Source organism: Phoxinus phoxinus, assembly GCF_949152265.1.
Source record: "Phoxinus phoxinus genome assembly, chromosome: 12".
Lineage (NCBI taxonomy): Eukaryota > Metazoa > Chordata > Actinopteri > Cypriniformes > Leuciscidae > Phoxinus > Phoxinus phoxinus.
The window spans coordinates 28,801,580-28,818,525 of NC_136887.1; the positions used below are offsets into that span (position 1 = coordinate 28,801,580).

Consider the following 16,946-nt stretch of genomic DNA (forward strand, 5'->3'; position numbering starts at 1 on the left):
AAGTGCATTGCAGGGTCTTGGGTTTATGAAGAATGATTTCATTACAGGACTGAACAGATACCGGCATTTCCTCATGCTAGAGCTAACATAGCAAAAACGATGACTATCATTTTGGAAATGAAGGATATCTTCTTCTTTCTGAGTTAAACTGCAGGAACCGCTTCAGTGTTAATTCGAAGAAATGGAAACTTGATAAAAGTGGAGATAAGTCTATCCAGATGGATCGGTTATTTAGTTTATATTTCAGTGGCTCTCCAGGCCATTGTAAAGCCCTAAATTGGCAAGTGATCACCATTCACTACCTTGATGCTAATCACATGACCTGGAACATGCCGTATGTTTAACACATCGCAGTAAAGCAAACATTTCATACCTCAGTCGTCCTCGCCTCTTGACAGATGTGAAAATGAATTTTCAAAGGAATGTTACAGTCGGACAGCTTCCTATGTTCAGGTTGACATCAGCCAGTCATTACTGTGACTCATTAGGTGTGTTTGTTCTGTCGTTTGAGATTACACTATGCTGGTGATATGTTAGTCTGATATGAAGGACGGTGATTCATTCATCTTGACAGAAGGCTACACCCTTCCACACTGCCGTACTGTTGAGTTATGCAGTGTTAAATCACGCTGGGTTGAAACGGATCGCGAGTTAATGAAGATATGCTCTGTCCACAGGTTTTAAATGGGAGTAATCTGAAGATGGGTGGTCTGTTTCCCCCCTTCTCCTCAATGGGAGAACAAAGAGGTTAAAGAGTGAGGTATTATGTGCTGATGCACACGAGGCTGGCCATTCAAACAGGAGAATGATGAAATGGAACATAGTGGCTTATTTATAGAGGACTGCTTAAACATTTTATGTTATACACAATAATTAGTGGTACTTGATTTGAACAAACCACTAATCCTGTGTTTTAAACTTTGGCATCTAACTCATTCTGCACCGCTTGTGCTATATAAATGAATTATAGTCTTTGAGGAGAGGTGCTTGTCTAAGCAATCTGGTTTACAGTTTTCACCAGTTGGATGATAAATATGCGCAGAAATCCCAGAGACTTCCATTAAATGAGGGACCAAAGCTATATTTAGGGACCAGAATGTCTTATGTTTGGTCTCTTTTGACTTGGGCCATTAAGTAACCACCTAGTAACACCCTAGCAACCATATAATTAGTTAAAAACCACCCAGTCCCACATTACTACAGTCAGCTTTAGCTACTGTATTTTCCCCATGTCATAAATATGGATTGAGTTCATCAGCTGATGATATTTGGAAACTGGACTGACCTTAATATTTCTCTGAGCATTTCCCTTTTATTCCTTCTTTCCTTCATCTCCTCCTCCTCCTCCTCCTCCTCCTCCTGTTCGCTTTCCATTGGACACCTCGGCACATTTCTTCAGCATTCCTGGGATTTTAACACTGCTTTCCTATTTCTGGCAACAGAGCAGCCCTTTGTCTACTTTTGTACCCACCATCCATTAATGTCTCCAGTCATCATTCCCAAAACCAGATGACATGCTTCTTGGACCACAAAGGAATACTTTTCTGGTGAAATCAATGCAAGTGAAACCTACAGATGAGATGACACACACAAACAGTTGGATCTGTGTGTACTAGCTGTGAAATCCATAATGATTACAGTGTACAAATGTTATGATTTGTATTTGCTTCAGTGGCTGTCCATCTGGTTTGCATTAGCAGGCAAAATGCCATTCATGAAATTAAACACAACTGCAATTAGAACATTATGTATGATGTCATCTTTAGAAGATTAGAGAACAGTTGAGTTTTCTTTTTGTGATTTTTGTTCCCTGGGGTTCACGCTCTGTGACGTAAACCCGAACTGAAGCTGGTCTGCTCCCTTGATGAAGACATTTATTACTTTGTGCATATTACTCTGGAGGTTAGAGACCCCATAAAATCAAAATGGGAGTTTTGTGGCTTTTTAGTCAATGACTGTTTGCCTTTAGGCCATCTACATGCTAGTGTGCTTTTTGACATAATCCAATTTATATCAGATTTAAAATAAGCAGTCCTTTTTTCTCTTTCAGGAAAACAGACCTAAAATATTGACGACTAAATCTGCGCTCGCTTATTTTGTTCAGCAGTCATATGTTCTTTAGAATGAGAATGTCCCTCTATTGGCTAATTATGTTTATAGTTTTATTTTATGTTAACATTTTTATCAAATTAAATGTTCTATGCCCTTATAATCCTTTATGGTCTTATTTCAGTGGAACTCAAACAATTTATTTTTAAAGAATATTTAGGACTACACGGCTCTTTTCTGTACTAGTACAGTTCAGGGTTGCCATGGTTGTCAAGAAAATGTAATTATTATTCACTGATAAACTTTCACGTTCATATTCAGAATTTTTTAAAGGCAAGCTACAGCGGAGTTTGGGGTTTTCAGTGAATAGCTACCTACATTTTGGTCTGTTCCTCTAAGAGTAAAGCACACAAGTAGACGACTGTCATAATTTATTTGTTTTGGGCTTCATAGCTCTTGTCACCAAGAACTGTCATTGTATAAAGATTATTTAACAACTTAGTTTTGTGTTCCTCAGAAAAAAAGAAGAAGAAAAAAAAGAGCAGGTCTATATGGTTTTGTAACGACGTGAGTGAACAATGACAGCATTTCCCTATTGGCTGAATTATTACTTTAACAAAATAAAAGCGAGATGCACTTGACGTTCCTCATGAGAAACATTTAGTTCTTGGTTTACTGATCGTATTCCCAGTGTCTCTGGCCTGTGGACCTAATCATCTGAGTTTGTCACAGTCATTTTAACAAGTTTGTCAATATGTTTGCTTTTGGAGGTCTTGTTAGCCAGCGTGGCAGTGGCTGCTCTAGGAGACCCCTGAAGACAGTTTGGTTTAAAGCTTGGCTCTTACATCCAAGATATTTATGGCTCACTCGTATCAGCTGACGCAATTGCACTGAGGCCCGGAGTCTTACAGCCCCCCAAAAGGAAATGGAAAGTGAAATGTGGCAAGGATTTTAATGGGGTGGTCTATACTCAATAGGGTCGCCACATAAACTTTCAGCACCATCATGGACAATAGGATAGGCCACTGCGTGTCTGGGGTAGAAAATTGTAAATTGGTCATGAGTTTAAAGACTATTTAGCATCGGAAATCCAGGACATACATGGTTATGTCAAAGACTCTATTTTTATTGTTGATTGTGACCCAAATCATCCTCCATTGAACATCTAATATGGCTGCCGTCCTCATTTGTAGGTGTTTATACGAGTGTATTTTCTTGTGTAGTCCTGCACATTGATGTCAGAGGGTATAAGGTTTCTCTCCTCTTCCCTCTTTGACTTGTAAAAGGTCTTAGCGCAGCACTTTACTGCCACCAGACTCAAGTCTAGGAACAGCTGGCTTCTGAACTTGAGCCAGGATCACAGGTGGCCGTGTCCATCAGCTTTATCTGCATGCTCAACCGTCTTCTTTCTTTCTCTTTTGTCTCTCAACCTTTTATTTGTGTGTGTTTGTGTGCCCATTTTCCTATACGTTTACTTTTAAAGGGATAGTACAAACCCCAACCCCCCCCCCCCCCAAAAAAAATCCTGTCATTAACTTGCTTTCACGATTTTGTTCCCCCCATCCACAGACCACAAATATATGTTTGGCAGGATCTTTGCACTGCTCTTTCCCTTTGAAAGAGAATAGTGACCAGGGAAGATTTTTGTAAAGCACTATAAAAGTATTGTTGACTTAGAATAAATCATTGAAGTCACACAGGGTACTTTTATGGCTCTTTTTGGAGCTTAACGGCCCCTGGTCATTCACTTCCATTGAATGTAGAGGAGCAGCATCAACATTCTGCTTAACATGTCCTTTGAAATGATATGAGGTCAAAATCACGATATGGCTTAGTGTGATCAAATGTGTCAAATCGTACAGACTGCTCGTTTCAGATTGAATGTTTGTTTTTTTTACACGCAAGCAGCTTATGATCCAGTGTCTCAGAGTGGCTCGGTTTACAGTAAATTCTGCTCAACACAAACTCAGTTACAAACATCTTCTCCAACTTATGACAACAGGCTCTTTGATTTAAATAAAAAAATACAAAGTTTGAGTTTAACTTTTGAAAATTAAATTAAGACAATATAAACCATTAGTATTTTTTTAGTATTTTCATTACTAGTATTTTTAATACAATTATTATTTTATTCAGTCTTGAGAATGCATTGCAAGTTACATAATCCGAGTACTTTTTTCCAAGTAATTTAGTAAAACTCAAAATATATCTGCGTTTCAAATAAGTAACACAAGTTATATGGTGTCCAGTTAAGGTGTCCAATCCTCCTCCTGGAGCGCCACTGTCCCGCAGAGTTTAGCTCCAAACCCAGTTAAACACACCAGAATCAGCCAATCAAGGTCTTACTAGTATACTAACTTCCAGTCAGGTGTTGAGGCAAGTTGGAGCTAAACTCTGCAGTGGCCCTCCAGGACCGAGTTGGGACACCTCTGTTCTATATTAAATGTGAGCATTTCTCTTGCACAAAAAATTATTCCATATATCCCAAAATGAGGAAAAACAGTAAAATGCAAACTCAGAATATTACGCAAACCTGCAATAATGAAATGTTAAATTACACACATAATTTATGTATTTAATCTAAATGTATTAACTTTACTGCTGACCCTTTAATGATGCAATCCAACCATACTAATAAGAAAAAATGACTTTCACATTTGGGTTTCATTTTTTGTTTTTATTGCTGAAGTAAGAGTGTGAAAGGGTCTTTACATTCGATAAAAATAGAAATGTTGTTGATTTATTTTAAGCAAGCCCAACTGTACATAACGTACTAGTACTTTCTATAAAAAGTAACTATGTAACACAATTAGTTACTTCTTTAGAGTGTAACGCAATATAGAGTGGTGCAGGGATGACATCAGAACCCAGAAGACTGGTTCCTCTATGGGGATTTATAGAACTACACACACCCATACCGAAAACACAAATTTTTAATCAGTTATGTTTATTTTTTAAAGCGTATGCTTCTAATATGTAACCAGATAAGACAGTTTTGGGGTGTTAGAGTTTTCAGTTTACGTCGTAGAACAAAATGTCAAAGTATGTTCATCACAGGCTTTATTTTACTCATAAATTGAAAAACTTCATTATAAAACCCATCAGAAAAACCTTGAAGGAACCAGTGGCAACACTGTTTATATTATTACTAAATGCTCTTATTTTTACATTAAAATATTGCAATAGTAATACATTTGTATTTGTTAAAAAATAATAAATAACAATTATTATATTTTTCTTAAATACTCTTATTTTGCCATGAAATATTACACAGCATTTTTTAATAATAATAATTATTACTATTTATTACATGGCTTGGTTAAATTCTAATGTAGAATGCTGCTAAGTATAACACCGTTGCCATGAAAAACAGGGCGTTGCCATGGACAGTGTTCTTTAGCGGAAGCAATACAATAGTTTTCAAATCAATAAACTCCTTTTTAAATTAATATTTTGTCAAATTTATTTATTTGGTAGGTAGCCATGTAATAAGCGGGATAATGTAGAGCGGTTGTTATAGCGAATACAACCCCAACAGGCTGATTAGGACCCCGACTAGGGCTGTCGCGATAACCGCAATATTGTAGTACATATTACTGTAGTACACAATTGTAGTACACAATTACTGACAAGCCAACCGCAGAGGAATGCAAGTACCGGTAACCGCAGCAACCGCGATATTCACGTGCTTTCTTGTTTCATAAGGCTATACCCTTATTGTTTTTGTTTATTGTTTATTTGTATATTGAATGTTAAATAAGTTAATAATGATAACAAGACTGTTTATCATGGTCATTTGTACAGAGGCTTCATGGATTTGCACTTAAGCCTAAACAGACAGTGATTGAGAGAGATCAACTGAGCACTTGCGATTACCTGCGTCTGTCTTTGAAGGTCAAGTCAAGTCATATATTCGTGAACAGGTTGCCATGTCCAAGGAAAGCGAAATATTTGTCGTATCACCCTTTTAACGTTTAAGGGTATTTACCATGAATGGCGACAGCGCTGGTCCGCATTCCTCAGTGCGAGGAAGCCGCGGGAAAAAAATTAGCGAGTCACGCATTGAATCAATGCCACATTGGTCTCTAAGTAAAGCATCAGCTTCAGCATTACCCATGTGATGCATTGCTGGTCAGCTGAGCCTTGAAAAATGGAGCTCAAAGTTAAAAATAATTAACACCTTGTTTCATTACATCTATCTTTTAACGATTCAGAGTTTGTGAACGTGTTCGTTGAATGAGCGGTTTAATGACTCACTCAAAGACAGTCCGTTGCCGAAACAATGTACCTGCGCGCTGAGTGACAGCCTTTCAATGCGCAGAGTTTCGTTTCGTTTAGTTTAGTTTCGGTTACATTGGTTACTGAAAATGTCCTCGTTTTTGTGCATGCTGACCACATCGTAACACTTATTTATATAGCAACAAATAAATATAAATAAATCAAGCATATCGCGCTATTGAGCCACTCAAAATTACCGCAAGGGAAATTCCTTCACCGCGACAGCCCTAACCCCGACGCGAAGCGGAGCTATAACAACCGCCTCGCCTCGCTCTACATTATCCCTTACATAGTCAAATACTTATAAAAGTTTGGGCCAAATTGTGGAGACCAACAGGGACAGCAGACCTTTTTTTTTTTTTTTTTTTGACCATTTTAAGTAGTTCAGCCCTAACATGAGGGTGAGTAAGAGACGATAGAATGTTCATTGTTTTTTGATGAACTCTTATAAGACCTCTCCTGGTCTGGTCTGTTTCCTGTACGCTTGCTAAAGCGCTACACCCGAGGGAGGACTTTCTGCGGGATTGTTTTTCAAACCGCAGCCATTTCCTCATGATGTCCTGACGACGTCACGATGCTTCTTATGTTTCATAAATATTTGCATGGTCTCAAACAGGCTGTTGAGGGCTGAGGCCCGAGGACAATGACTGTTGTTCTCTTCCCCCAGTGCCGTCTATCTCCGGATTCTGATTCCGAGCTCAGCAGAGAAGACTTGCAAACGTTTGTTGAAGTGAATAGCAGGCGGTCGAAACCGGAAACGTGGTAGAACTTGGAGAATGGAGGGATAGGGAGCCTGAAATGTCCAGAGCAGATGGTAAAACTTTGGGTACAGCTTTATATAGACACGAGGACAGACCATGTGCATTGCATTCAAATTCATGCCAATAGCAAAAGCTGGATCTCATTAGGGTGCTACCACCAAATGTCTTATTATCTTATTACACAGACTAAGTGCTATTAATGATGCGCAGCATTTAGCATTTTGAGTTGCTTTTATTTGTGGCCAAATGTGGTGGAGCTGTTTGGGTCCACATGGTTAAGGTTTCTCATGGTCCCGTAACAACATCTGGCTCGAAAAGCTTCTTTCTTCATTGATGCCTGGCCATTGAAAAGCAGAGCAACTATGATCGGAATGAATGGGAATGCTAACAGATATTCTCCAGACTTCTCTACCTTTTAGCTTTAGGCTGGGACTCAAATCTTTCCTATTCACTGTTTCTGTGGGATTTTGAGTGTCCTCATAAATGTTAATCTCCAGCGGAAATCTAGCCGAACTGCTTGCCAGATCAACAATAGGTCAGATAAATTCCTCCAAAGCTTGTCAGAGCACGCATGGTTTGGAATGAATGCTCCGAAATTTTATATGGCGGATCAGTTTGGCGTGTTTTAGGTTGTGTGCTTTGTCATCAGTGTGTGACGTTCAAGGTGTTCACACTTTGCTCAGTAGTTCTCTGAAACTGTTGCTGGTCTTATTTTCCTAGAAGGCATCAGACACAGGTTGACCGAAAACTTGGAGTTTCATATTTTGGTTGTGCTATTCCAGTGGTGAACAAGGGATACACTTAAATCTGGGACACATGTTCTTCTTTAGTATAAGTCGGTGATAATACACATGAACGTGACCCTGGACCACAAAACCAGTCACATGTCGCACGGGTTTATTTGTGGCAATAGCCAACAATACATTGTATGGATCAAAATGATCGATTTTTCTTTTATGCCAAAAATCATTAGGATATTAAGTAAAGATCATGTTCTATGAAGATATTTTGTACATTTCCTACCATAAATATATAAAACATTTATTTTTGTGAGTGAATACAGCACAATCGCGAACATAAATGACCAACTTTATAGGAGATTTTCTCAATGTTTTGATTTTTTTTTTTTTTTTGCACCCTCAGATTCCAGATTTTCAAATAGTTGTATCTCGGCCAAATATTGTCCTATCATAACAAACCATACATCAATGGAAAACTTATTTATTTATTTAAAAAAGTCACCCATGTGACTGGTTTTGTGGTCCAGGGTCACTATGTTCTGCCTTGTCTAGAAACATATATTTCCCCACATATTGTACACAGAGTCAGACAGCAGTAGAACATTTTGAATGTTCATTTCCATGTAACACCGGCATTTGTATATTTCCCTACATTCTATTCACTTTCCCTTTTGGGCGACGCCTCTGGCCTCTTTCTGAGTGATTTATATGCTCTGGCTCGCTTCATTGCCAAGACGGCCTTATCTGAAAGCGCTGCACAGTGAGACTGTAAAAGTCAATGCTGCGTTAAAGTGCTGGATTATTCTAAACTGGCTTTTGTGTTCGGATGGATTTATCAACAGTGTTACATTGTGAGTTCTTTGTCTGTAGACTTCACTTCCTCTCAGGTGTGTTTGTTCTTGTGCGGTAGGGTTTGATTGATTGGAAGTCAGGTGCGCTGCTGCTTTCACTGCTGTGGTTTTAGAGTTGACGCGGGTTTTGAATGGTTCAGCATGAGGTGTGTGGTTGGCTAATATCCATTTATTTTTGATAAAACAGGTCAGGTCGGCAGGTTCAGAGAACTGCTGGTGGCCTATAGAGCACTGAATTTAGGCATCTTCAGAATCTGGGTCAAATTATAATACATTCATCAGCTTTTACATATTCATTTAATGAGTTTATTCCTTTGGAGATTCATAGTAGTGGTGTTAAGGCGTGTATTAATATTGCTATGGTTCATTCTAGGGGTTAGGGACTTAAAATAAGATAACCTTAAGTATTAAACTTAAACAGAAAGCTTGTCCTGCATCATGCTAGTTTTATATTTTCAGTTTTCATTTTAATTACATTTAGTAATTTTGTTATTCTCATTTTATTTTTTTTAAATAAATTTGTATGTGGTTGCTAGGGTATTCTGGTTAATTACTAGGCAGTTCATTAATAACCAAAGCCATAAGTGCCCACCCCCAAGTCTCTATGACTTTTTTGGGTCTAAACATAATGGCTATTCTCACACCTTTAATTTAACTTTATGACTTTAATTTATTTTTATTTAAATTGAGTTTAATTTAAGTTTAATACAATTTAGTTTAATTTAACTAATGACTTTAACCCTCACATTATTATTAATATATTTTTTCAGTGTTAGTTTTAATTCAGTGATTTTAGTACTCTAACTTGACAGATGGAAATTATACCGAACATTATGTGTGTGTGTGTGTGTGTGTGTGTGTGTGTTATTATGAGACTTATGATTTCCCCTTGACGGACAAGAAAACAAGCTAAAACTCCTATAAATTGACTTACTGTAGAAGGTATGAGAATAGCCATATGTTTAGACCAGAAAAGTCAGAGACTTGGGGGTGGGCACTTATGGGTTTTGGTTATTAATCAACTGCCTAGTAATTACCAAGAATACCCTAGCAACCACATTCAAATGTACTTTATAAATCTGGTACCCTGGGAACCACTTACAACACCCCTGTATTGTGTTTGTATTCAGCAACACTCACTTGCTTCAAAAAATGGGAAAATCTGGTTTAGATTTGAAATGTTTTGGTTTAGCTGAAAGTCATCTCCTGACACTTCATTAGACAGAGCGTGACTAATGTTTGTTCTCTGTGACTGTTTCAGCTGACCCCAGGCGGCAAGGCGGCCCAGGCCGGAGTGGGTGTTGGAGATTGGGTGGTGTCCATCTCTGAGGCCAACGCAGAGGAGATGACCCATGTGGAGGCACAGAACAAGATCAGAGCCGCAACCGACTCCCTCACACTCACTCTGAGCAGGTACACACACACACTTACTCAGCGTCTTTCATCAGTGTCTTTGAGTTTCAGTATCACATGACGGGGGAGAGGATGACTTAACAGGAAATTGAGTTCTCTGGTTAATGCATCACTCAAAACCCCTTTTATTACAGTCTTGAAAGATAGAGTGTGAATTTTACAACATGCGTTGCATTAGAAATAACTAAACAAATGTATTCAGATTTCTACAATTTTCAAAGAGCTTTGAAAAAAAGACTAGTCGGACACTATTTGCTTTAGTTAGTAGATACCTGTAAAGAGTACTACCCTTCCATTTAATGTAATTCTCTGTTTAGATGGGGTTACCATTGTTTTGTTAATGATGCCTAAACCATTGCCTAAAAGGTGCAACAACAGGATGAAAAATTGTATCCTATTAATTTTCTTCATAGAAAAATTTAGTTATATTGATGACCACTTTTAAGATAAACTTGCCACAAGCTCTAAGATTTTTGTAGCACTGTTTCTGTGGATTTTTATTTAAATAGCTTAACATGCTGTTCAAAAGAATTGTAAAATACATTGTGTTATTGTTAACTAATACTTTTCTTTATTGAAATAAATCTGTAATAAAATATTGTAAATATTTGATGAAACCATTTTGCATTGAGTTTCCATAATGTTGCCTGACTGACACAAAATGAGTTTAAAGATGAAGTAGGCCTATTTAAAATGACTAAAACAGATTAAAAATAAATTTAAAGCTAAAATAGAAAAATGAAAAACCAAAAGCTAATAAAAAATACAATAGCACCTAGTAACTAAGTTTCTAACACTGAACTGAAATTAGAAAAATAGTTCAAAACTGAAATAAAATAAGTTTAAGATGAAATGACTAAAACTAAAAAATAAATATAAATTAATGAAAGCTAAATCGAAATATTGAAAAAACATTTTTAATAAAATTGAAAAAAGCATTTAACCAAATTACTAAAACTTCAAATAATTTCTAATTAAAAATTTGAAAAATACTACAAAATATTAATATACCGTATATACTATAACAGTACATAACTTAGTATAGTTTTTTTCTTCTTCTTCAAATGTTGTGATTTATCTTAGAGCTGGTTGGTGTGGATCTTAGAATTGTGCGTGTGTGTTTTAAAGCTAGAGTAGGTAATGTTGGAGAGCTAGCCAGATTTGAAAGTGGCACCTCTTCTAAGCTCCGCCCCCTCCTGTCAGTGCTCCGTCCAAAGCTACGCCCCCCCCCCACAAACATGAACGCGCATCCACATTTGGAGTCAGCTGCATGTACCTACCAGTGATGCGCGGGTTGATCCAAAATGAGCGGGTGCCTGCGGTTACCCGCGGTTACGAGTCATCCAAAAATATTTTTAATGATATTCGGGTCGCGGTCGGTCGGGTCGTTTACCTTTGTAATTTATATAGTACTAGACACAATGTTCTATGAAATACACAGGTCTACACTTTATTGGCTGAATGCGCGAGGATGACGCACGAGCAGTCTGCAGATAAAAGTGGGAAATCCTTATTTACCTTTTGAATGTTGACCGCGGGACAAAATGCCCGATTTCCCAACGCGTTGAAATGAGCAATGCCATTGTGCCATTTTAATAGGCTACTTTTAAACGCATATAGCTCAGTAATGTCAGTTTTATGTAGCCTATTTGCTGAGAGGGGGCGGGATTTTTGTTGGGAAAGTCCGGGGAGAGACGCACACGTCGATTAGACTGGATAAACACATGCAGCATCTTAATTAAGAAAATTAAATGAAATAAATGAATAAATCAAGCCTTTATTACAAAACACTAGGTTATATCATACAGCATTCAGAAAAATGCACATCCCTAGTTCCTCCGTCTATGCGGGCGGGTTAGTTAAAACGTCGGTCGGGTGCGGGTTGTTTATACATTGACCCGCGCATCACTGCTGTGCACGCAGTGGTGCTCGGGCACGAGACATGAAGGCATCTGATTGGTTCTTTACATTCGCACCGAATGGCAGTGATTGGTCAGAGTTTTTACTGTCCTACAGCTGCTACAGAGGTCAGATTTTTTTCATTCCTTTTTCTGAACACATAATGTATTGACTACTATCAGAATGGAAGGACCATTTCACCCAGTATAAAAAAAATGTTTCTGAACAGGATTACCAACCCTACCTTTAATGCCTATGGTAAATGTGTAGCTCAGTTTGAAAATCATGGTATGCAACGCCAAGATCGTAGGCTTGAATCACAGGGAATACACAAACTGATGCGCTGTAAATTCGCTGTGGATAAAACCTCTTCCAGAAGCATTAATGTAAAATCAATGGGAAAAATACTTCAAAACCAAGGCCACATAAAACTCTTGTGATATTTAGCATCTAATTGTGGTCTGTTGTTTTGAAAATGTCAATGTGACGTTTAAATGGTTCCTAATTCAATCTAATTTGGCCCAAAATTTTTGTCTAGAATGCAGATCTATCAAGATATACCAAGTGAAAAGGTCTTTTGCCTGTTTCCATAGCAATTGTGTTGATGACATGGCGTGGGACCTTGTGTGGCATTTAAGCTGAATTAAATGGCCTCTAGATCTTCAGGCCTCTTGTGTTGTGCAAATAGATTTTAAGACAGGTATTAAATACATAGAACACATCTTATAAATTCGCTCTCATGCCGTGTAATAAAACTGTCCAGTGGCTCGGATGACCCTGGGCTAAAGGTAGAGCAGATAAGCTGGAGACAAAGTGCTAACTCCGTGACTTGAGTTGCCCTTCACTTTTCAGCTTGGAGATGGGAAAACTCCAATGCCTCGGGACACAATTCTCAAATCGCTTATATTTGCACTCCTTTTGGGAAGCTGCAGAAAGGGCCCAAAAAAGGAAAGCTAATGGACCTTGTGTCCTCAGACAGAACAGGAGCTACTGGTGGAAAGAGTCTAGTGTCTGTGGTTAAGAGATGAGTAATGGGAAAAGAGGAGTGTAGCTGTAGAGTGACAGATGCACTCCTTCTTGCTCTGTCATTAAGCCGTCCCTGTGATCAACACAAGATGACGAAGAGCCCGTTTAATGGGCCAAACCGCAGTTATGAATGTGTTTTTCTTCCTTTTTTAGGTGTGCGAGAATCATTTATGTGTCATCACATAGGTAAGCGCTTGTAGCGGTTAGTAATGGCCTGTTTGAGAGAAGACGGATAAAAACTTGCACTTGAGTTATTAGAACTGCGTCTCCCTCGATAAAACATAGCTTAGCTCAAGCAGTATTTGCATGACTATATTTATATGTAAAACTGTTCGTCTCTCTCACTGGCAAATCTCATGAAAACTGTCAAGACAAGCATGCACAGAGTAGGTTGCATCTGAATTTCAATTTACTTTGTGACCGTGAAAAAAAAAAATGTTTTATTTAGTATGAATGTGGGTAGTATGAATGAAATTTGGATGTACTATATTGTTACTGTCATGTGACCTACCAGCATCAGTTGCATCGCGTCACTGCCATTTACAAATCCTCTCCCGTGGCCTCATGGGATAGTAAAGTGTCCATTAAAAGCACACTTCGGAATCTCCTGGGACTTTTTGCCTGCTGTTTTTCGAGTACTATGTATTCGGACGTACTACTCTTGTGGCGTAATGTTTTTCGCATACTATATAGTAGGGAAGTATTTGATTTCGGACACAGTCGGGGTCCAAAATGAACCCTATTAATTAACCTATTAAGATATATTCTGTATTTCATTAAGCACAGACATTCCTTTTCTTACAAACTCAATACATATTTCATGTGGGGTTTTTTTTAAGTATATTTGCTAGTATACATCATTGTAGTACTAAAATGAAGACAAAAACTGATTCTTTTGTAATCAGAAGAGTTAGTCCCCCCTTAACATTATAGTAATGGAAATTTGTGAGAATGATGGTCTTAAATGGTTCTAAAGTAGGCATCATTTTCTTTATGCAAAATACTATAATTTCCTCTTGTTCTCCCTTTTTTGGGATTTTGTGGTGAAATATGATGCATACATTTCTTGGTGAGATTCATCTGGATATGAAAGCGGTTTCAGGTCAGAGAGGGGTTATCAATTGTCATTGTCCCCTGGTATGAAGAGGACATAAATGAATGAGTTCTAGTCTGTCATAAAATGTTGCCGATGCAGAGACTAGCCGATTCTCCAGACAGCTCGGGGACGGAGCAAGCTGATTGGAGGTGTGAATGAAAGTGGGCGTGTCCTCATGAGTCATTTTGCTGGTGGTTAAATGATGTCATTTCTTGACATTTTTGGGGAGTTTGTTTTGACATGACTGTGAAAACATCTGTTTATCAGTGTTCATAATTACCCCTTTGCCCAGTATGCCGATAGATGTCTAGTATCTCGACTATTGTTTTGGGCTTTGGTTGTCAGACATGTCAGTGTGTCTGTCTGTTGTTGTGTATCACAGATAAATTACAGTGTTTGCATCCCATGGAAAGACACATGTCTGAACATGTCTGTATTTACTCTGGGATATACTTTTATTACAGGGGGTGGTGTCGTTTCTGGTTTACATAGCCGTTTGGGAAACCTCTTCAATTGTGGTTTGCAAGGGTTCTTTGAAACATAAAGTCTCTTTTTAGCGTTTGCTGCTTTAGAGCATTGTCCTAGTTCGCCCTTCCTGTGTGTTTTGGTTAGTGGAGTGTTTGTTTAAAGCATTACGTTCAATGTGAAATCAGAATTGATTTGTCTCATTGTGTTTGTCCTCTTAATCTTTTGTCGAAATACAAAAGCTTGCCCTTGCCACTGAAACGGTTACCTATGTAATGTCAGCTGACTGTTTTAGGTTATGTAATACAGGTTGTCTGGAAATATGTTGTGTATTGGATGTAATACGACTTGCAAATTCAATTACATGTTGATTTTTCGGCATATTTATATTTATTAGTTTTCATTCCATCTTAAATTGAAGGAAAGCTGGTATAATACATTTTAGGAAAACATTTTGTTTGTTGATTTATTTTGCTTGTGGGAAAATATATTGCATATAGAAAATTGTCAGTGGACGATGTTCATTTCCTGGACCATATCACTTTTGTAAAACAGCCTGGTTGTGCTATTTTCTTCTACATTTTCTCTCTGAGCTTGTTATCTGTAAGCAGGCCACTGTGCAAAAGGACACCATCACTGTCACAGGAAGTGGTGTATAGGCACAGGAATGCAGACTCCAGGCTGATGGAATGCAAAAAAAGTCCCAGCCCAGTCAAAGTAACCTAGACAGTCAAGTTTAGGACAGAATACAGTGATTATCTTGAGTACAGTGATGGTTTTGAGTGGTAATACCATGGTACTTTGTGGTACTATAGACTGGTCTTTGGTCATTTTGTTGTTGTTGTTAGTTAAGAGAATGAGCTTAAGAGAAAAAAAAAACAGTTTGAAAAGGTGTTTTAAAGGGGTGGTTGATTATGATTTCACTTTTCTAACTTTAGTTAGTGTGTAATGTCGCTGTTTGAGCATAAACAACATCTGCAAAGTTACAACGCTCAAAGTTCAAAGCAAAGGGAGATGTATATATATATTTTTAAATAGACTTTTAAGGACTACAACAAACGGCTGGTAAGGACTACACAACATTACTCTGGGGTTAGTGATCTCACCAATCCTATAATTTACATAAACCCCGCCCCTGGGAACACATTTATAGATTATCAAGACAGAATATGCTAATCAATGACTAGAAGATAACTATAAGCTACATAAATTAATCAACAAACCATTCAGAAATGTCCTGTTGCTTCTACATGTTGTCACTTCTTCTCGAGTCTCTGCATATTTGTCTGACTCCGGTTTGAACATAAAAGGCGAAAAGTTTTTGAAATGTTCAGTGCATGTCTGTGTGAGGTAAAAGGACAAGAGCTCTTGAAGCTCCGCCCTCTTTGCCGGTAGCAGCAGCTCATTTTCATTTAAAGGGACCGACACAAAAACTGTTTTTGCTCACCCTCAAAAAGTGGCAACTTTAACATATCTGTGGGTTATTTTGAGCTAAAACTTCACATACACACTCTGGGGACATCAGAGATTTATTTTGCATCTTGTGAAAAGGGCATTATACCACCCCTTTAATGCCAGCTTTAAGTGTTTGTGACTTTAATTACTAGATTTTTTCTTATTCATCCACATCTGATTCGTTGCTATTCCACTGTCACATGTCTATTCAAAAACATTTGGACAGACATCAGGTATTTATCCACAGATACAGCTGCAACATTCCATTCAGACTGATAAAATGGGATTTGGGAGCCAGAAAGAACCAATTGAATTCCCGTCATGAGACTTGTTGAATTTGGCACAAATGACTGTTCAGTGTTCATCCATTAGACTCTCCGTAGTTAACATTTTAAACATTGCAGTGAAATGAGTCAGTTTGTGAATTAATTCTCTAATTTTCTCTCTGCAGAGCTTTTCATCCTGCCGGAGGAGAGCAGAAGGTAAGACAGTTTCCCTTTTTCTCTTCTGTCAGACAGAACTGCAAAGCTTTCGCAAGACCGCTCAACCAGCTCCTGATATCTGAAGAAACACATTTAGATCTGCTCTCATGTTCTCAGCTGCTTTGAATACTTCAGGACTGAACACACACACACACACACACACACACACACACACCTAGCTAGCTAAATATAATATATAACCACAACTAGACCCTGGAAGAACTTTTGCAAACATTTGCTATTTATGAAGAATTTTTGTCTTCAAGTACATCCTTGTACTTCCCAAAAAGGATTCTTTTTTTGATCAGATTTCGCTTTTCTTGGCACAACTTTGTCCCCAAAGCATATCGAAGTAAACCCCCACACACTTGTATCAAATAGACAATGCTTCATAACTCATTCTCATGTAAGTTTTAATGTTTCTGTTAGCT

At 38.0% G+C, this 16,946-nt stretch overlaps 1 protein-coding gene across 3 annotated transcripts in view; it reads left to right on the forward strand.

Annotated features, from left to right (window-relative positions):
- Positions 1 to 16,946, forward strand: part of pdlim7 (PDZ and LIM domain 7) — a 42,507-nt gene that overhangs the window by 4,735 nt on the left and 20,826 nt on the right. For all 3 annotated transcript variants that reach the window (XM_079629756.1, XM_079629758.1, XM_079629757.1), the window contains exons 3-4: positions 9,941 to 10,092; positions 16,485 to 16,515. In XM_079629756.1, the coding sequence (XP_079485882.1) occupies positions 9,941 to 10,092; positions 16,485 to 16,515 (183 nt within the window). The remainder of the gene's footprint in view (positions 1 to 9,940; positions 10,093 to 16,484; positions 16,516 to 16,946) is intronic.